Below are 21,482 nucleotides of genomic sequence, written 5' to 3'. Positions count from 1 at the left end.
GACATCTGCAGCTCCCCCTCCCTTGGGGACATCTGCCGCTCCCCCTTTCGCTCTGGGACATCTCCCGCTCCCCTCCACCAGGGACATCTCCCTCTTCTCTCTTCCTCAGGGACATCTCCCACTCCTCCCTCCCTCTGGTACATGCCCAGCTCCCATGTCCCTCATGGGCATCTCCCACTCCCCTGTCCCTCGGAACATCTGTTCCCCCTCCCTCCTTGGGACATCTCCCTCTCCCCCTTCCCTCGGGGTCATCTCCCCCTCCCTCCTCCCTCTGGGACATCTCCAGCTCCCCCTCCCTCCCTCCCTGGGGGACGTCTTCCACTTCCCCCTCCTTCGTGTGTCCACATGGTATTGCGGAATAACAGGGCAGCGCTGCACCCCCCAGCTGAAAGTAGGTGTGGACCCCCCAGGAGGGGGGGGGGGGCAGTCCCGGGGCAGTGGAAGAAATAGGGGGGCAGCCCCCAGTTAAGGGGGCTTAATACCAGGAGAAGCAGAAAATCAAAGAGGGCTCCTGTCTGTCTCTGCCCTGTTACTGACGTCGGTGTGGGGGGGGGGGGGGGGGGCTCTGTTACACCAGGCGCATGTCTGTCTCTGGCCGGAGCAGGAAGAAGGGGTGCATCCCCTCGGTGAAGGTGCCATTGAAAGTGCAGAGATGCTTCAAGGTGTCTGCGTTGTACAAGGAGAGCCGCCCCCCCTCGTAGTCCAGGTAGAGCCCCAGCTTCTGGGGGAGCGGACGGGGGGGCAGGGGGTCGGGAGAGAAGGTGAGATACCAGTTCTGACCATAATAAGGCACAGCCCCGAACCTGCATTTAGGGAGACTACCAGTTACCCTCCCCCCTCTCAGAGCCTCTCCTGCGACCCCCACCCCCACCAACCCCTGCAGCTGCTGCACCTCCCAGTAATGCCTCCCCGAGGTGAACCCCTCCCGCCCCATCACACAGGGGCAGCTAGTGATTCTTTTGGGATTGTCCAGCCGGGGCTGCCGTCTGTCTGTCCATGTCACACGTCTCCCGTCCTCGGACAGGATCAGAGATTCATGAGCCGTGTCTGGATCCAGAGTCACCAGCGCTGCAGAGAGAAGAGAGGGTTAATGACACACTGTGTGACCTCAGACAAGTCACTGTCCCGCCCTCAGAGACCCCAACACTGCAGAGAGAGGAGAGAGAGTTAATGACACACTGTGTGACCTCAGACAAGTCACTGTCCCGCCCTCAGAGACCCCAACACTGCAGAGAGAGGAGAGAGAGTTAATGACACACTGTGTGACCTCAGACAAGTCACTGTCCCACCCAGAGACCCCAGCGCTGCAGAGAGAAGAGAGGGTTAATGACACACTGTGTGACCTCAGACAAGTCACTGTCCCACCCAGAGACTCCAGCACTGCAGAGAGGAGAGAGAGTTAATGACACACTGTGTGACCTCAGATCAGTCACTGACCCACCCAGAGACCCCAGCACTGCAGGGAGAGGAGAGAGGGTTAATGACACACTGTGTGACCTCAGACAAGTCACTGTCCCACCCAGAGACCCCAACACTGCAGAGAGAGGAGAGAGAGTTAATGACACACTGTGTGACCTCAGACAAGTCACTGCCCCACCCAGAGACCCCAGCACTGCAGAGAGAGAAGAGAGAGTTAATGACACACTGTGTGACCTCGGACAAATCACTGTCAATCCCAGAGACTCAGCGCTGCAGAGAGAGAACAGAGAGGTAATGACACACTGTGTGACCTCAGACAAGTTACTGTCCCACCCAGAGACCCCAGCACTGCAGACAGATGAAAGAGGGTTAATGACACACTGTGTGACCTCAGACAAGTCACTGTCCCACCCAGAGACTCCAGCACTGCAGAGAGAGGAGAGAGTTAATGACACACTGTGTGACCTTAGACAAGTCACTGTCCCACGAAGAGACCCCAGCACTGCAGGGAGAGGAGAGGTAATGACACACTGTGTGACCTCAGATCAGTCACTGTCCCACCCAGAGACACCAACACTGCAGAGAGAGGAGAGAGAATTAATGACACACTGTGTGACCTCAGACAAGTCACTGTCCCACCCTCAGAGCCCCCAGCACTGCCGAGAGATGAGAGAGGGTTAATGACACACTGTGTGACCTCAGACAAGTCACTGTTTGTGAGAATTTGCCCTGGTATATGCTGTCCACTAGCTATAGTGGGCACCTTGCACCAGTCCAAACAACCCCTTATGGTGAATTGGTTAAAGACAACCTTTATTGAAAGCTATCCTAGTGGTAGCTATGGAGAGCAGCCTTCAGGCTAAGTCTCAAAGGAATGTAAAGCAACTTGGTTTACCAGATTATAACCTTTTGAATGACCAAATGAAAGGAGAACCACACAAGGAATAAATAAAATATATGTATTTATTACTAAACAATCTCTACTAACCTCTTTATGAGATTAGAGCACAAGATACACAATTATTAATCAATAGAACGACAGTAAATACCACAATACACAGTGGGCTCCAGGGGAGACTAAACCATATACTAAGAAAGTGGTATAACAACCACAACTTCACTAGACACAGTGCCTAGAGCACGTAGAATCACTGGGAACCCAAGGAACCACCCAAAGTAGTGACAGAAGGGACCCACGGAGAACGTGTGCAGTGTGAGAACATAGACGCGAGCTCCGTACAACTCTATGGGAAAGTTGCGGTTGGAGAATTACAAGTTAAGGGCACTTTGGAGAGGACTTCAAGCAAACCCTTTGAAACATAGAAGGTTCCAAGGCTAGCACCCTTGTGAGTACTGAGGTACCCGTGTTACCTACCCCAGAGGAGTCGGGTGCATAGGGGTCAAGTGGTGTCAGAAACCCTCGTCGTTTTCAATGGCGTGACCCAGACTCTGTCCCCTCTGCTTTCAGGTTCTTCTGATCTTCGATTCAGGCTTGGATCACACCGGACACTTTTCTCCTTCCTGGCAGCAGCACTTTGCTGCAGATCGCCATTGAAATCAACGACTATTCCCAACACCATTTGACACCTATGCACTGGCTTCCCTGGGTGAGGTAACTCGAGAACTATGGTGCTCCCGTGGCTGCTTGCCCTAGAACCCCCTAAGTCTAAAGGGGTTTGCTCAAAGTCCTCTCCTAAGTGTCCTTAACTTCTAAAATTCCAACCGCAACTTTCCCATAGAATAGTACGGGGCTCATGCCTGTGTTCTCACACTGCACGCGTCCCCCGTGGGTCTCCTGTGCCACTACCTTGGGTGGTTCCTTGGGTTCCCAGCGATTCTACGTTCTCTAGGCACTGTGTCTAGTCAAGTCGTGGTTCTTAAACCACTTTCTTAATGTATGGTTCGGTCTACCCCTAGGGCCCATTGTATATTGTGCTATTTACTGTCGTTTTAGAACTATATAATTGTGTATCTTGGACTCTAATCTCATAAAGAGATTAGTAGTGAGTGTTTAGAAATAAATACATATATTTTATATATACCTTGTGTGGTTCTCCTTTCATTTAGTAATTCAGGAGGTTATAATCTGTTAAAACAAGCTGCTTTACACTCCTTCAAGACTTAGCCTGACGGCTGCTCTCCATAGCTACCACTAGGATAGCTTTCAATAAAGGTTGTCTTTAAACCTATCATCAATAAGGGTAGTTTGGACTGGTACAAGGTGCCCACTATAACAGGTGGACAGCATATGCCAGGCCAACTTCTCACACAGTGCACATGGCCTGCTTCAAGTCATCAAATGCCTTTTGACAGCTGACTGTCCACTGAAATTTCTTGGGCATTTTCTTAGAAGTTAAGTCATTCAAAGGAGTCACTATGGATCCATACCCTTTGACAAATCCTCTATAGTACCCAGTCAGGCACAAGAAAGCTCTGACCTGAGTCTGGGTGGTTGGAGCAACCCAGTCCATGATGGTCTGGATTTTGCTCTGCAATGGTTGACCCTGGCCTCCACCCAGAAGGTGGCCCAGGTACACAACTTGACTCTGCCCTATCTGGTGGTCTTGATAGTGAGGCCTGCCCTTTGCAGGGCCTCCAAAACATTCCTCAGGTGGACCAGGTGATCCTCCCGGGTGGAGCTAAAGACAGCAATGTCATCTAGATAAGCTGCACTGTAGGCTTCCAGGCCTGTAAGTACTTTGTTCACCAACCTTTGAAAAGTGGTAGGTGTAGTCTTCAAACCAAAGGGCATTACCACAAATTGGTAGTGCCCACTAGAGGTAGAAAATGCTGTCTTTGGCTTTGCATCATCAGCTGGTCTGATCTGCCAGTAGTCAGCTGTTAGGTCAAATATGCTCAGAAACTTGGCTGTGGCCAAAGTATCTATAACTCATCTGCCCTAGGGATTGGATGGGCATCAGTCCTAGTGACTGCATTGAGACCCATGTAGTCAACACAAAACCTCATCTCTCTCTTGCCAACTTTGATGTGAGGTTTGGGCACTAGGACTACTGGACTAGCCCAAGGGCTATCTGAGGGTTCAATTACTCCAAATTCCAACATCTTCTGAACTTCAGCCCTAATACAGTCCCTGACATGGTCAGTTTGCCTGTAAATCTTATTTTTAACAGGCAGACTGTCCCCAGTGTCCACTTCATGAGTGCACCAGGTAGTCTGACTTGGAGTCAGTGAAAACATATGTCTAAAATGGCTGAGAACATTTCTGCAGTCAGTTTGTTGCTGGACAGTGAGGCTGCATTCCAAGGCTACACCATCTACTGATCCATCATCAGGGTTCTGATAAAGCAGGTCAGGGAGTGGATTACTCTCTTCCTCCTGTCCCTCATCAGTAGCCATGAGCAAGCCCATGTTAGCCTTTTCAACATATGGCTTAAGCATATTGACATGGAGCACCCTGTGGGGCTCCTGGAAGTTCCAAGGTCCACCAGGTAGGTAACCTCTCCCTTCTGCTCCCTTCTGCTCAAATATGGTATGGGGGCCACTCCACTTGTCTTGGAGGTATGCTGGGGCCACAGGCTCTGACACACATACTTTCTGCCCTGGCTGGTAAACAGTCAGAACAGCCTTTTGATCATGCCGGGCCTTTTGTAACTCTTGGCTAGCCTCAAGGTTTTTAGTTGCCTTCTTCATGTACTCAGCCGTCCTGGAGCATAGACCAAGTACATAGTCCACAATATCCTGTTTAGGGGGTTTGAGAGATAACTCCCATCCCTCCTTCACAAGACACAATGGACCCCTAGCTGGATGTCCAAACAGAACTTCAAATGGGCTGTAAGCAACCCCATTCTGTGGAACCCCTCTGTAGGCAAAGAGAAGGCAGGGCAAAAGTATGTCCCATCTGCACCTAAGGTTTTATGGGAAACCTTTGATCATGCCCTTGAGGGCTTTGTTGATCCTTTCAACTAACCCATTGCATTGTGGGTGATAAGGGGTGGTAAATGTGTAATTTACTCCACACTCCTTCCACATAGCAGTTAAAGTAATTAGACATAAAGTTTGCAACTCTGTCTGATACTACCTCCTTAGGGAAACCCACTCTGGAAGAGATTCCAAGTAGAGCCCTTGCCACCACAGATGCTGTAGTGGTGCTAAGGGGAATGGCTTCTGGGTACCTAGTGGCATGGCCCACCACCACCAGTATAATCTGTGCCCAGATGCTGGCTGAGGATCCATGGGACCAACTATATCAATCCCCTCCCTCTCAAAGGGGACCCCCACCACAGGTAGTGGTGTCAGGGGGGCCTTTGTTGTACCGCCTGCCTTACCACTGGCTTGACAGGTGACACAGGAGTGACAATACTCCTTGGTGTCTTCAGACATGTGTGGCCAATGAAAGTGAGGGACAATTCTGTCCCAAGTCTTGTTTTGGCCTAGGTGACCTGCTAAGGGAATAGCATGGTCTAGTGTTAATTGGAAGCCCCTGAACTTCAGAGGTATAACCAACCTCCTGGTGGCACCAGGCTTGGAATTTCTACACTCTGAATACAGGAATCCATCATCCCAATATATCTCTTTGGTTCCATTAGCATTCCCAGCAGCCTCAGCAGCAGCCTGCTGTCTGAGGGGTTCAAGAGAAGGGCAGCTCTGCTGCTCCTAACTCAGATCTGCCCTGGAAGGGCTTCCTGTCCCAAGAACGCAACCTGATCAGGTTCAAGCTTAACTGGGACAGTTCCTTAATCAGGACTAAGATCAGCTCCCTCAAGAGACTGGTCTGGATTCTGAGTCAGGGGGGAAGACACTGCCTTACCCCTACTGCTCCTTTTCTTGGAAGGCGCCTGGTCCATTCTTCCAGGATCCAGGGCTAGTTCAGTTTTAGACATTTTTGCCTGTGATCTGGTCATAACAAACACATCTGCAGGGATTCCCAACATTTCTGCATGAGTCCTGAGCTCCACTTCAGCCCAAGCTGAAGTTTCTAAATAATTGCCAAGCAAGCATTCAACAGGGAGGTCGCACTTACCACAACCTTCTTAGGGCCAGTTACCCCTCCCCAGGTGAAATTAACAACTGCCAAGGAATGGTCTGTCCTGACATTGCTAGCATTGGTCACTTGGTACATCTCACCAAGTATGATCTGCTCAGGAGCCACAAGACCTTTTGTCACCATTGTGACACTTGCTTCTGTGTCTCTGAATGCCAAAGCCTCTTTTCCATTTATCAAAGGCTGCTGTCTGTATTTGCCCAGATTACTGGGACTGACAAAAGAGGACATATCTATGCCTTCATCACAGATCAGTACAGCTTGAGTAGGAACTCTGACTAGGCCAGAGTCCACCTCAGATCCCAGGGTTAACCCTACTACACCCTTATTCTGAGCACCACCACTTGGAGCTGAACTAAGGGGGGAACAGTTGCCTTAGGGGCAATGGTGGCTGGAGTTGAGTAGACCTGAGCGGTAAATTCCGTTCCGTTCGCGGAATTTGCGGAATTTGGGTAAATTCGCGTTCCGCGGTGGACACGGAATTGCTCAAATCCTTCGTTCCGCGGCTTTGCGGAATTTTTTGCTTGTTCGCGTTCTCAAAATGCGTGTTCGCAAGATATTTCCCCCCGAGCATGAAAATGGCGTTCGCGAACAGGAAAAAAGCATCGCGAACAAGCAATTCCGCGTGTTCGCCGAATTTTTGCGTGCTCGCGGAGATTTTTACCGTTTCACGGAGTTTTGCGTAGCGCAACTTCGCAAATTCTGCCCACCCCTGGAGTTGAGTCTTTGGACTTGGTACAATCACTTGTCCAATTGGTTTTCTGTTTACAGAATTTACACCATGGTTTCTTTTGGCCGTTTCCTTTGTTAGATTGGGACTCCCCACCAGACGCAGATTGTTGGGGCCCTTGGGAAGACTTCTGGTCTTTACGCTTGTCCCCACCATTATCAGAGTTTTTTGACTCCTGCTTCTTAGGGTCACCACCTTGGTTCTGTACCTTCTGCCTCACCCTGGTTCTGACCCATTTGTCTGCCTTCTGACCCAATTCTTGGGGAGACGTCAGAGTCCACCAGGTACTGATGCAACAGCTGATTTTGACAATTATTAAGGATCTGCTCCCTCATAATCAAATTGTACAATCCTTTAAAATCACACACTTTACTGCCAAGTAACCAGCCTTCCAGAGCCTTAGTAGCACAATCTACAAAGTCAACCCAGTCTTGAGTCTGTGCCTTTTGTATGTCTCTGAACTTCAACCTGTACTGTTCAGTGGATAGGCCAAACTCATCAATCAGTGCGCTCTTCAAGACTTTGTAATTTTCCACATCCTCTTCTCTAACAGTGAGGAGCTTGTCTCTACCTTTGTCTGCAAAGGAGAGCCACAAGATTGCTGCCCACTGCTCCTGAGGGACCCTCTGTACTTTACAGGCCCTTTCCAGTGCAGTTATCCATTTGTGGATGTCATCCCCACTCTGGTAGGGAGGGACAATCTTTTTCAGGTTCCTATGGTCATGAGTATGTTCTCTACCTCTAAGGAGACTGTTGCTGCCACCATGATCCTAAGCTTAGCTTCCTCAAACTGAAGCAGTTTGCACCTTCTCTCATAGGAGGTGTCCCTTCTCTGAGAAGTAGAGGTCCTATTAGAGACAGAGGTCCCTACAGATGTACTAATACACAGTGGGCAAGCAAAGAGAGTAAAACATTTTCATTTCAACAGGCTCCAGGAGGGGACCAAACCATGTACTAAGAAAGTGGTATAAGAACCTTGACTTGAGTCAAGACAGTGTCGATAGGACGTAGAATTGCTGGGACCCGAAGGAACCACCCAAGGTGAGTAGATAGGGACCCCAAGGAGTGCATGTGCAGTGTGGGAACACAGTCTTGTGCTCCATCCAAGTCTATGTACAAGTCAAGGTTGGAATTTTAGAGTTTAAGGACCCGTCCCAGTGGACTTCAAAGAAACCCGGTGGAAGACAGAAGGGTGGAGAGCCACCCCACCCCTGGATACCAAAGTACCAGATTTACCTGTCCCGGGGAAGCCGGGTGCATAGGTCTGAAGTGGCGTCGGAACCCAATGGAGCACTTCGAAGAAGTGCCGCTACTAAAAGGAAGAAAAGTGTCAGTTGGATTCCAAACATGGATTCCCGTCAAGGAGTACCTGAAAGCAGATGGTACAGAGTCTGGGTCACTTGGGAGTGACCAGAGGCTCGGTAGACGAATGTCCACCAATGTCGGGTGCTTCAGGTTGGTTGATGAAGTCCTTTACTCTGCAGCTGCGGGGACCAGGAGACATCGAGGACAAACAGGAGCCGGATGCGAGCTGTCCCACGAAGCATGTTGAGTGCTGAGGGGTCGGTGTCTGGCGGGAGCACCAACAAGCCTTGGCAAGAGCAACCCACACAGAAGGTTGAGGAAGTGTACGGTATGGACCATCAAAGTCCGGGATGCTCACCGATTGCAGGGGAGTCAGGGCAAGCCTGGAGCAACCAGGGGAGCCCAAGAAAAGCAAAGTTGACCCTCAAATGGTCCACAGGCCGGAGGCACAGGAGTCGTAAGAGGACCTCGAGTCATTTCACTAAACAGGCCACGGAGCACTCAATGTGAGGAGGTCGAAGATCTTGGTAGGAAATGGTGCCAGCAGTTGGGGCTAATTGGAGCCCAATACACTTGTTTGCGAAACGCTAACAAGCACATGCACTTGCAAATATTCGCAATTCACAGGGGTCCGGGTAATGCAGCCCCCACAAAGGATTCTGGCCTCTAAATTGTTAAGAAGGCAGCTCAAGCCTTGAGGGACTTAGAAACCCGCCCCCTGTGTTGCTAGACCTTTTGGAGTCCAGAGGAGCTCGGGATCAGCAGACCGGTCAGCAGCTTTAAGGTGCCTGCAAATGCAAGGGAGTGACTCCTTCACTCGAAGGGAGATTATCTTCAGTTGTCCTTGATTCTCCACAGATATGGTGCAATGGCACAGACGATGCAACAGATTCAGTGGGAGATGAAATTGGGCCCAAATGAAGTCCAACAAAGTCCAAGCGTCCAGACGCTCAAAGCTCAGGGGTTTCAGGTTCAAAATCTTGTCCATGTTGAATCTAAGGACCTACAGCCAGGTAAGACCTTAAGTACCCACGGAGAGGTTTGGAGAGATTCAGGGGCCCTCCCAGGGGAGGGTCTAAACAGTGCGAAGGTTACTCCCATGTCCTTTGTCCAGTTTTGCGCCAGAGTGGCAGCCAACGGCGCCAAGGACTAGTTTGAACTGGACTATGCACAGGGACACCAAATATGCCCCTCCTGCAGACTTTCAGGTGCTGGCAAGAACACCCACCCAGCCCTAATACACTAAATCGTCCCTGGGTGGTGGTCACACCTCCCGGTGACAGGATGCCTATTCTCCTGCCTTCCCCTGCTCGAGCTTGGCTCAGCAGCAGGAGGGCAGAAATGTGTCTCTGGTCGGCAGCAACCATTTTGTGCTGTCCGGGACTAGAGGGCTTGTGCCAGGAACACCATGGCCCCCACGAAGCTCAGCTCTGAGGGGTTGAATCATACCTCCCACACCGGTTGCCGGTGTGGGGGTATGATTCCAACATGTTTGATATCAATCAGGATAGGGTTTGTTTCAGCCGTTTTAGAGTTGGTCATCACACGGGCGCATAATGCCCCTCTATGTTAGCCTATGGCTGCATTACTGACAACCCGGGAGAATGGACTCCGTAGGCTGCAAGGGCATCCTGCTTGTGCAGGGGTATTCTCTCACTTGGAACCAAGCACCATGCCTTCAGGATTGTAAAGGGGGGGCTATAGGGGTGACATATAGGTTTTAAGTGCAGTGACCCTTAGATATAGTAAACCTATATCTTTCATAAGTAGTGCATGCACCAACTTACACAGGCTGCAATGCCAGGCCTGTAGTTCCATATTTCATGGTCTCTCATGGGTGGCATAATACATGCTGCAGCCCATGGGGGAAGCGGCGTTTACTTAGCATGCGTTAGTTCGCATGCCGTTACTACGCGGTCGTTAGTACGACCGCGTTGTAACTTAGCATATTTTACTTCGCAATTAGGAACTACGAATTGCGGTAAGGGGGGGAAGGTGTTGGATTTAAAATCCAACACCTTCCCTAGTGTCCGCATAGACTGGAGTTGGAATAGTAAATTATACTATTCCAACATCCAGCACCCCCTTACTGCAATTCGTAGTTCCGAATTGCGAAGTAAAGGTATGCTAAGTTACAACGCGGTCATACTAACGACCGCGTAGTAACGGCATGCGAAGTAACGGCATGCGAACTAAAGTTATATATTCGCCCATGGGAGACCTCTGGGGTACCTATGCCCTGGATACATGTGTACAATATACTAGGGACTGACAAGGGTACCCCAGTATCCAATCTGGAGTGTACCTTAAGTACATGCATTGCAATTTAAAGGCAAAAGCAGAGAGACTAGGGTCCTGATTAGCAGGATCCCAGTCAGACTAGTCAAAAACAGTAACACATGAAGCAAAAAGTGGGGGTAACCATAAGAAGCAGATCCTACTTTCCTACACAACCCACCTAGGTAAGTCTTCTTGAACCAAGAGATAAAAATACACAATTTTGTAAGTGGAAGCGTTAAAGTGGAAGACGAGGAGGATGAGTCAGAAGAGAAGCTTGCATGATCTCCAAAGTAACCGCTTGTAGTTCTGTTAATTAGAGATGGTAGTGCCGGATCAGTGTGATGTTGCCAAGGACTGATCGGCAGCTCACTATTAGACTCATCTGTAGGGTATGTATACTCAACGTCTGTACTGGAAAAGGATGGAGGCAGGACAGGTGAAAGGTCAATAGTAGTGTCCATCACTCACTCACCCACATGGACATTAGTGGAAGAGGATGAAGTCAGCAGATTCAATGAAATTGTGTTGCACGAAACTGCAGGCGTGACCATATTCAGAATCAGCCAGACGGTGTAACTTCACATTGTCCTCTGAGATGTATCTGTTGTCTTTGCGACCAGGTAAAGGTGGTAAAATTACTGTACGAGTACCCTTCAATCCAAGTAATGGAACCGGTGCACGACAAGAGGTACCAAATTTGTTTTTGTTCTCCAGCTTTTCTCGTACCAGATCTCCAATCTTAGGAAGCAAGCTGGCAACCGCAATCAGCAGTGCTGCATCCTTGGAAGAGGGTAAATGTTCAGTTGCGCAGCTGTCACAGGTCTTCTGTAGGTCCTGTAACATAGTAGAATGATTATATACATCAAAGGTTGAGGCAGCCGCCACATCGTCTAGACCATCAAGGTCTGGCATAAAATTTTTATCTTTGGTGGACCTGGTTGCGGAAACGGCTCTGTTGACTGGGTGTGAGTGTTTGATTGGTTCTGATGCTCCGTCCATCACCACCCCCTTTTGTACTGCGGAAACGGCTTACAGTGGATCTTTGGAGTAAGTGTGACTACAAGACCACGTTCCCACAAGGGTCCCGGGTTCAGAGAAGTACTTTGGAACTCATACAAAGCATATCTCTCTGCAATTGTTGGAGAGGGTGAACTGGAGAAATTCCATTCTTTGATTTGATGGAAACACCCGATTGAGGGGGAAGACCAAAATGTAAAGGGATATATATATACCCTGATGAAGGCCATTGTGACCCGGGTGGGCACCTAGTACTGACCGAAATATGTTGGTTCCTGCAGCAGGGATATAGAGGCATTCATCTCCCCGAAGCATCCCAACTTTGACTTTTTAATCCTATAAAGGTGAGACAAGAATAAAGGTAAACTGTGGTATCCCCTGAGATAGTTTTACCTGCACTTGTCTGCACCTTTTGATCCCTTCTTGAGGGAATATTTTTTCCTCCACAAGTTTTCTTTTCTTTTCTCTTCTCTCACTTACTCCCTTCACCACCCTTCTTCATAGAAAAATATTGCGCTCCGTCCAGTGTGTTGGTCTGCTCCTGGACGTTTGATGCGGCCCTATGATGAGGCATGACACTGCAAAGTGTGTGAGGGCACTATTAAGGAAGGCTATGTCTTTCCCTTTCCTCCTTGCCTCTTATATTTAACTTTTGAGTTATCTCACTGTAGGGTCAGGCAGCAGATAGACATTTTTATAGTTGCCGTAGGGTTTTTACATGTAGATATTTAGTCCTTCTCGCTTGTGTGAGTCTTCAGTTTTGGAAGGGGAGTCAGAAAAGGCTCATTCCCTTGTCTCTTCTTTTTGTGATACACAAACATTTTAATGCCAAAGAGCATTTCGTATGGGGTCCGCCCACCCAGAGATCTTCTAGGGAGATTATTTAGTGCACGTTGAACCCCATACAAGTGGGCCAGCCAGGTCCTGACAGTACCTAAGACTCTAGCTGTCAAAGATTGCTTTAAAACACAGTTCATTCGCTCCACTATGGAATTGCCCTCAGGCCTAACTGGAGATGAAAACTGTACCTGCACCCCCACTGACACCATCGCGTCCTTGTACGCTTTAGAGGTGAATGCTGGACCTTGGGCAGAATGGACGGTGCCACAGGCAAACATCCCTACAAAGACACGCAAATCTCTGGTGACATTTCGAGCGTCAGCACTGCGTTGTGGCCAAACCCAAAGGAATATAGTACATGAATCAACTGTAACCAAGATATATTTACATGCAGTATCTGAAGAGAATGGACCACAGTGATCAAGATACACACAACCAAATGGCTGATTGGAAATACAGAGCTGCGTTTGTGGTGGGCGTGAGACCGTAGATGGCTTAATATGTTGACAAATGTCACACGAAAGTACATAATTATTGGTCTGTTTATATAAACCACGCCACCAGTAACGTTGCTGTAAAATAGAGACTGTCGCAGACACACCGGCATGGGCAGAAGCCATGCCTTTGTGTGCGGCAATTATCAAAGCAGGTCTGCGATCCATGTTGGGCATCAGCCGATCCCCAACAGTTGGAATTTTAGCATAAGGAACTTGTTCGGGAGATAAACGATAAAAATACTTTGAAAGGAAGCCCTGCAGAGGAGCAGTTCTATCCTTCGAAGCAGCAATAGCTGCCAAAATTTCATTATCAATCTTAGTCATGGACCTTGTAACTGCTGTTACAGAACACGTGGCTACTGCAGATTTGGCCGCTTCATCAGCCAAAGAATTACCAACAGCATGTGCTCTCACACACTGATGGCCAAGAGTATGGATAACCTGTGCGAGTGGGAGACATTTTTTAAGTTGTGCCACTCGAACCCAAAGCAATTTAAGCTTAATTGCGCTGCCTTTAGAGTCTCTATAGTCATTTTGTGACCAAAAGAATAAGTTGTCATTAAAAGACTGGACACAGTAGTAAGAATTGCATACAATAAGAGTATTCACATTAGGATCAGCAAACTCAAAAGCAGGAACAAGAGCACGCAGCTCTCATAATTGTGCTGTACAGACCCCAAGTGCCTGTGTATGCACTATGGAAGACTTAAATTCTCCATTGACAATCGTACTAGCCACAATAGTGCAAGCTGCTGAATAAGCATGTTTAGAACCGACGGCCGGTTGAACCGATCCATTGGTATAGATGATACATTTGTTCTCATCTAAAGGAAGCAAAGACAACGGAGAAGGATGAACATGTTAATATTCCAAAAATTCCTGTGTCTCACGAGCAGGATCAAAGATAAACTTAACATCTGCCGATGTCAAAGAAGTAGCCTATTGAATCCAACAGGGATGTAAAGCCTCAGAGTTAAGTACACTTGCCTTTGTCACTGCTTCTAAAGCAGGCAGAGGCGTGACCATAAGAATGCGTTTACCTTGTGCTAGAGAGCGTTCTTTCAGAATCGCCATCTGGACTGCTGTCAAAACTTTTCAGTATTGGAAAAACGCATTTCAGCCGATGTGTATAAATGTGATTTGTGAGCAACAGGTACTGTGTCACCCTCGTTGAACGTCAAGTAAGTGAAACCAACCATCCCCGGTACTATACGTATCACCAAGTTTGCGGAATTGTCACGCATCAACAAGTAGTTAGTAGCAAGGAAATCTGATTGCAAAGATTGCAGAATTGAGGTATGTTCCGGAAGCCAGCTGGCCGAAGAAAATGTAGGTTTTATCAACGCATATAGCAGTTTGATACGCTGGGAATATTCGGGAATGTATGTCCTCCCAAAATTTAAAAATCCCAGCAAAGACTGAAGCTTTTTCAGTGAAGAAGGAGATTGCAATTGTGCACATTTTTCCAGAAAGAGGGGGTCTAACCCACTACCTTCACTGTTGAGCTCATAGCCCAAAAAGAGCACTGCAAAATTTGCGATGTGCGATTTTGTGAAATTGAATTTGTATCCATAGTCGGCAAATGACAAAATAATGCGATTGTCTCAGACAAGATGTGGCATCAGTTCATCGTCCGTCAAATAAATGTCATAAATGTACAAGAACCATTCAGGGTTTATGCTATGTAGCAAAGACACAACATGTGCATCAAAAGCCCCGGGGCTAATCTCATACCCCATAGGTAAACGTGGACATTTTTTCAGATTTCCGACTGCCTTGATGGCTGTCCAGTCACTACTCTCAGGAGCCAAGTTGTGACTATAGAAACCATTGGATATATCTAGTGTCATTTTATATTTTTTACGAATTAGTGTGTTCACTAACGTGGAGCTATGTGTGTTTTGTACCGCAAATGTACAACAATGGCTATGCAAATTTCGATAATCTAAGACAATGAGATATGATCCGTCAGGTTTTGATACCGGAAAAAGAGGATTATTCATCGGTGATACGCAGGAATCAATCACTCCTTGATACTCCAACTGAGTCAGAATATCAGAAACGGGAGCCTTAGCTTCTCGTTTGATTGGATATTGCTGCTGTGGCTGTGGCATAGACCGTAACGGGATCTCATGTGCTCGGGAATCTCTATCCCAGCCCACCTGATTACGGTACACCGCTGGGGCATAGGCCAAAGCCCACTCGAATGCAAAAGCCTTTGCATGTTCCTCAGGGACATTACGCGAAAAGCTAGGAAGCATCACGTCTTCCCCTTTGGGAGTGGCTAGCACAAATGGGGGTGGAAAATCTGCCTCTGCTAACAAAATGTCATATGAAGAGGTTAGATTTTCCCAGAAAACCGCTGTGATTGTACGCTGTGTATCACCTTCAATTTGGAAGACTATTTCAGAGAGTCTATCCGGGGGTGCAACTCGTGTATCTGCTGTTTCTACTGTAATTAAAGTATCATTTGCTCTGGCCTCCAGACAGGGACGCAGTACCTCCTGCACTATGGTAACCTCCACAGCGCTGTCGAGCAGAGTCACCACCCAAGTCCAATCTAGAAGACGCGTTCTCACCGTCTGAAGCATATTTCGCTGTGAAAACTGCAACTTTCTTCTACTGATACGGGGGTCTAAATTGAGGCAGATCCTCTTGTTTGGCTTTAATGTCAAACTGTCGAGGTTGATCTCGTCCCTGTTGTGTGGGCTGACCTTTGCCACAATCCTGGCGTTCTCCACCACCGACTTGAGAGCCCGATGTGCCCTGTAAAGAACTAGGAGAGCGCTGATCAGGGACATGAAATCTATCAGGAGTCTTAATTTTCGTGCGGTCGCGTAAGTCATAAGTATGCTTAGAAGACTCTGTGTCAGCAAACCAGCACGCGAACCCTGCTTCTGTTGTTGCTGCCCCTGTTTTTTATTTCTCCAATTCCTTTTAGGAAAGAACGGGTGCCCATCTTTATCAGTCTGTGTCTTTTGTTGACCCTGATTTTGAGTTTGAGTGTGAGTTTCTGGTTGAGTAAAAGGTTTGATTCCCAGACTATTGCGCCCTATGGATTTATAAGCCTCAGCAATAATCTTTGGCAGTTCACATTGCTTGTCAGCGTCTGCTGCAGCCTCCAAGCGTTGCGCCACTTGTAAGCATACAGCATCACCCTTAACATTACCAAGGATCATATCGCAAACAATGTCGAACACCCCCACCAGTCTCATTCCCAACTCCAGAGCCGTGTCGGTCCCATGTTCCTCCTGAACACGCTTGATTACAGATGGGAGAACGGTCATTAAGGGGGGTGCCGAAGCACATCGAATATACCGCTGCAAATACTTTACCCCAAGTGCTACAATCAGCCAATTCGGGAACCAGATTTTTCAGTAGACTTGTTGTCAAAATCCTGTGTTTCTCCACAGGTCTGGTATTTGGAAAAACAGCTTTGAGTTGCCCAAATTTCTCGGCAAGACAATAAGGAAGTTCATCCTTATTCTGAGGACGCTTGCCCATTATGGAATTAACCATGAAAGGACTGATGGTCACACTGCCAAGTGCAGGTGGTTGCGCAGCAGCACCAGGTGGTCCCACCTGAAATTTGCTCAACATGAACTGAATAAAAACTCTATGTAAACGGATCAAAGAAGTATGTAACGCGCGTAGCTCTAAGACCGTAGCAGTGAGATAAGTTGGGTGCAGGGTGTACCCAGCCAAAATGGGACAAGTGGACCCATCTATTGATAATGGGCCTAAACAGACCGGAGTTATTGGGTGTGGAAGGTCACCATTGAACCAGATTTGGTGTTGCCAAGCTATTAGCGGAACCTTGAGTTCTATATGGTCCATATTCCCGCGGTGTCGCGTTGACAGTATACTCGTGAAACTAATTATCTGTTCCATCGACTGCCGGAAAGGTGACCCAAGAATAAAATACCTCGAAACGGAATGAAGGATCTGCTTCCACAACAAAGATAAGCGCAAAACCAGAATCAGGGACTCTGTATTGATTTAAATAGCCCTGAGCGGTGCGCGGTTAGGAGCTGTTATGGCAACCGCCATAATTAATAGTATAGAATAACAACCTATACGTGGCAGGGCAACAAAGGATTAAATGAAAGAGAAAGACCTTTTAAAATTCAAGCTTGAAAAACCTATAAAATTATCACAATAAAGGGGGCTACACTGTCACAGCGGTCTCCGGAAACAGAAGTGAGGGGATTGTGGACAAGCACAAGCACTACTCAAGAGTCTCGCAGATAAGAACCAGACCAAACGGCGGCACCATGTTGCGGGGATTCTGCACATACACAGAACTATGCGCAGGAAAACAGGACCTCCGTGTATAGGGGTTTTACCTTCCTACCATCTTAGTGCCCAAAATCCCAAAACCAACTAGCTATAGTGTCTCATTCGTTCTCCTACATAATCACGAAGCTACAAATGATTAGACAACCCAGAACACAACACCCCGACTCTCTCAGGAATCGCGGTAGCAAGACATACGCTTTCGCTCACACACTCGTACTTGTCCACAATAAGGTTTGTCAGAGTCACTGTATAGTTCAAAATGTTTATTTTAACTATTGTGCTCTATAATGCAGTATACGAGCCACTACCAGCAGCAAAATGCATAAACCTAGAACAGTTAACATTGTTACAATCCCATAGAATATGAAGGGGGATGTCATCATATACAGATAGTGGAAAAAAGACTATAAGGCCTAACCACCCTCCCCTTGGTAAGTTGAGGTTTATTATATAAAGGAAGATCTCTGGGCTTTGTCAGCAGACCCCATACCTTAGAGACTAGATGAAAGATTTACATCATAGGAACAGCATAGCTCTTCTCCAAGGAAAGGTCTCTCTCAAAGTGTGTGTGAACAACATGCATCCCCGTATTATCAAAGCACGAGTTTCCAGCAGTGCAGCTGTGTTAGCATGTTTTGTCTAGGTGCTAGGGGCTGACCAGAACAGAATAACAAGGGCATGTTTATTGACCTTGCACATCGTGTTCAGACAAAACTCCAGGAACAGCAGAGAACGCAGAAAGCAGACAGTTCTCATGTGAGAGGCACAAACAGAGTCTTGCAAAATAAAGTCATGTAGTAATGTGCGCAAAAGCAGCATCATGGCGGCAGAGCTTATGCTAACTTAGCACATATAACACACTCTTATCTGGAGTTTTAGAATCCTGCTTCTTCAGGTCACCGCTAGAGTTCTGGGTTTTCTGCCTCACCCTGGTTCTGACCCATTTGTCTGCCTTCTTTCCCAATTCTTGGGGAGAGGTCAGACTAGAGTCTACCAGGTATTGATGCAATAACTGATTTCGACAATGAAGGATCTGCTCCCTCATAATCAAACTATACAATCCTTCAAAATCATGTACTTTACTGCCAAGTAACCAGCCTTCCAGAACCTTAATAGTACTATCCACAACGTCTACCCAGTCCTGATTCTGTGCCTTCTGGATGTCTCTGAACTTAATCCTGTACTGGTGAGTGGTTAAGCCAAACCCATCAATGAGAGCACTCTTCAGGACTGAGTAATTGTCAGCATCCTCTTCTCTAACAGTGTGGAGCTTATCTCTTCCTTTTTCAGCAAAGGGGAGACACAGGATAGCTGCCCACTGCTCTTGAGGGACCCTCTGTACGTTTCCAGGCCCTCTCTAAAGCAGTTTGCCATTTGTGGATGTTATCACCAACATGGTAGGGAGGGACAATCTTGCTCAAGTCCTATTATCAAAGGAATGTTCCTTAACTCTAGGGACACTGTTGCTGCCACCATGGGGTTCTAGTCCTAACTTTATCCCAGCTCTCTGGACTTCCAGGGACTCCTTGTCAAGGGCCAATGGCTCTTGCCTGACCCTTAACCTAGCTTTCCCAAGCTCAGGTAGTTGGTATTCCCTATCAAGTGAGTGGTCCCTCTTACTAGATACAGAGGTCCCTACTAACTGTCCTGCGTGACTAGACTCTGCAGAGGAAGATCTAGATCTCCTTGGTAAACTCTACACTCTTCCAGGAGGAACAAAGGAGTGGCCCTCAAGGTCCTCTTCATTTTCCTCTTGAATATCGGAGTTGTCCAGGTGGGAACCATCATGTGCCCCCTGGTCCAGGTTAGAGTCAAGGTCAATGAGGGGCCCCCCTCTAGCCCTATCCTCTTCACCTGTCCCATCCACACTTTCCTGTTCATCTGGCCCAGGAGTCTTCCTTAGGTCATCTAACAGTAACACCTCTACCAGGCATTGAGTGTTGGCACTCCCCCCTGTTTTCAGCTTCCTAGAGGCACACAGTGCTTTCAGGTCTTGGAACGAGAGTTCACTGTATCTAGAAAGCAGAGAGCCACTGGCAAGTCCTTTAGCAGACATACTAAGTGTGGTGTGGGATTCACCTACTTAACCTAGTGGGGGGAGCTAAACTCTCTTAAGTTGGGGAAAGGGTGTGATACACCTTGACTTACCCAACCCCAAGTTCAGTAGAACTTACTTTTCTAAGCTTGTATAATATGTGCCTAGTACCAGTGGTTTTTCCGTTAATCAATATGAAGATTTATCTGGTAAAACAATGCAGGCTTGAATCACAACCGCTGCACACCAATGTGGGAAGTTGGCCTGGTATGTGCTGTCCACTAGTAAAAGTGGGCACCTTACACCAGTCGAAACGACACTTATGATGATTTAAGAGATCAAAGATAACCTTAGAAAGCTATCCAAGTGGTAGCTGTGGAGAGCAGCCTTTAGGCTTAGTCTTGAAGGAGTGTAAAGCAGCTTGTTTTACCAGAATGCAATCTTATAGAATAGATTAAATGAAAAGAGAACCACACAGTAGTAATAAAAATATGTATTTATTATATAACACTATCTAGTATGTTACAGTATCTCCTACATGGAGATAGACACAAAGCACACAATACTTTAGCAAAGAAATCACAGTAAACAACACTAATACACAGTGGGCCAGAAGGAAGTGACCCGCTTGGGTCACCCATGTCAGTCACAACCACCTTTCAGCCTTCCATACCAAATGAAGAGTCGGTCAGACAGTAGAGAAGATAAACCAAGATCTATTTATTCAGGTGCACTCGAGCGGAGCCAGGTCTGCCCAGTCTCTTAGGAGTGCTGTAGAGGGGCTGACATCAGCAAACATAGAGATACATTATGTACAATTCAGAACCAACGAAGGCATACCCATAATGGAATTTTCCAGGCAGATGCAGCTAAGCAAAGAAGTACAGTAGAATATGTTTTGATTCTGTGGCTGGGCACACGCTATCTCCTACTGAAGGTCACTCTGTCCGTGCCCTTCACTAGACTAGTGGGAGAAGGCCTCTATCTAGTGGGAAAGGTATGCGTTAATAAGAACAGTGTATTCGTTAGTAGAGCAAGGCCCAACCTTGGAGAAACAAAACGTACCACAAGCCATTTCTCAGAGAACAAGGATTAGTTTTGATCATGGTTCAAAATAGCGGCCAAACATAAAATGGTGAAGTGAATGCTAACTTTACATAGTATAGTGTGCAAGCAAAGAGAGTAAAACATTTTCATTTCATGCGCATTTCTTGTGAGAAATGCGCATGCACGGGCGCGCGCATGCACAGATTTTGCAAGAATTAGCAGACACGGCGACGAAGAGGAGGAGGGCAGCCCGGGGATGCCACAGTTCAGGTAAGTGGTTTAAATTTACTTTTTAGTTGTAGAATTCATTGTTAATAATATAGGAGGGGTGGAGGCGGGTGGTGTAGCGAGGCTACGCGGAGGGCCACAAGGGCCACGGAGTTAGTTTGTACCTCCGTGGCCCTCTACGTAGCCCCACTACGCCCAGGGCTAGAAAACACTCAGAAATGTTAAACCATTGGAAATCAGCCATTTCAATTTTAAACCAATCATTATACTTTACTTTATGGTACATTTTCCAACATGACAAAGTGAAGAGTTGACATGGCATACATTTCTGTGTGCAATGCCTACAACTCACAGCCCTGGCATAGGTCAGTCACCCCTCTAGCTGGGTGCACTATACCAGTGGTGAGGGTACAGGTGCATGAGCCCTGTACCCCTACAGTGTCCATTCTTGGACCCTGTAAGTGCAGTGCTGCCATTAAGAGTATATGGCACTGGGAGTTTTTCATTACGAACTCCACAGCACCATAATGGCTACACTGAAAACTGAGAAGTTTAGTATCAAACTTCTCAGCACATTAAACCCACACTGATGCCAGTGTGGGAATAAATGTAAAATGCACGCAGTGGGCATCTAAGAGATGCCCCCTGAAAACTAACCTACCACTAGAGTCCAGGCTGAGTGGCTGCTTTCAGCTGCAACCACCAGACATGTTTCTAGACCCTGGGTCAAGAGCCTGCTGCTCTCTGGGGCCTGAAACAATGCACATCCTGGGACGAGGTGCC

The 21,482-nt window shown here is 47.5% G+C and overlaps 1 protein-coding gene across 1 annotated transcript in view; it reads right to left on the bottom strand.

The window, feature by feature from the left end:
- Window positions 1-568: 568 nt before the first annotated feature.
- LOC146813588 (zinc-binding protein A33-like) overlaps window positions 569-21,482 on the bottom strand; it is a 56,753-nt gene continuing 35,839 nt past the window's right edge. Inside the window, exon 5 of the mRNA XM_085614779.1 lies at window positions 569-1,068. Coding sequence (XP_085470905.1) covers window positions 569-1,068 — 500 coding nt within the window. The remainder of the gene's footprint in view (window positions 1,069-21,482) is intronic.

Source organism: Triturus cristatus, chromosome 7, assembly GCF_964204655.1.
Source record: "Triturus cristatus chromosome 7, aTriCri1.1, whole genome shotgun sequence".
Taxonomy (NCBI): Eukaryota; Metazoa; Chordata; class Amphibia; order Caudata; family Salamandridae; genus Triturus; species Triturus cristatus.
This window is presented reverse-complemented; position numbering and strand designations above follow the sequence as displayed.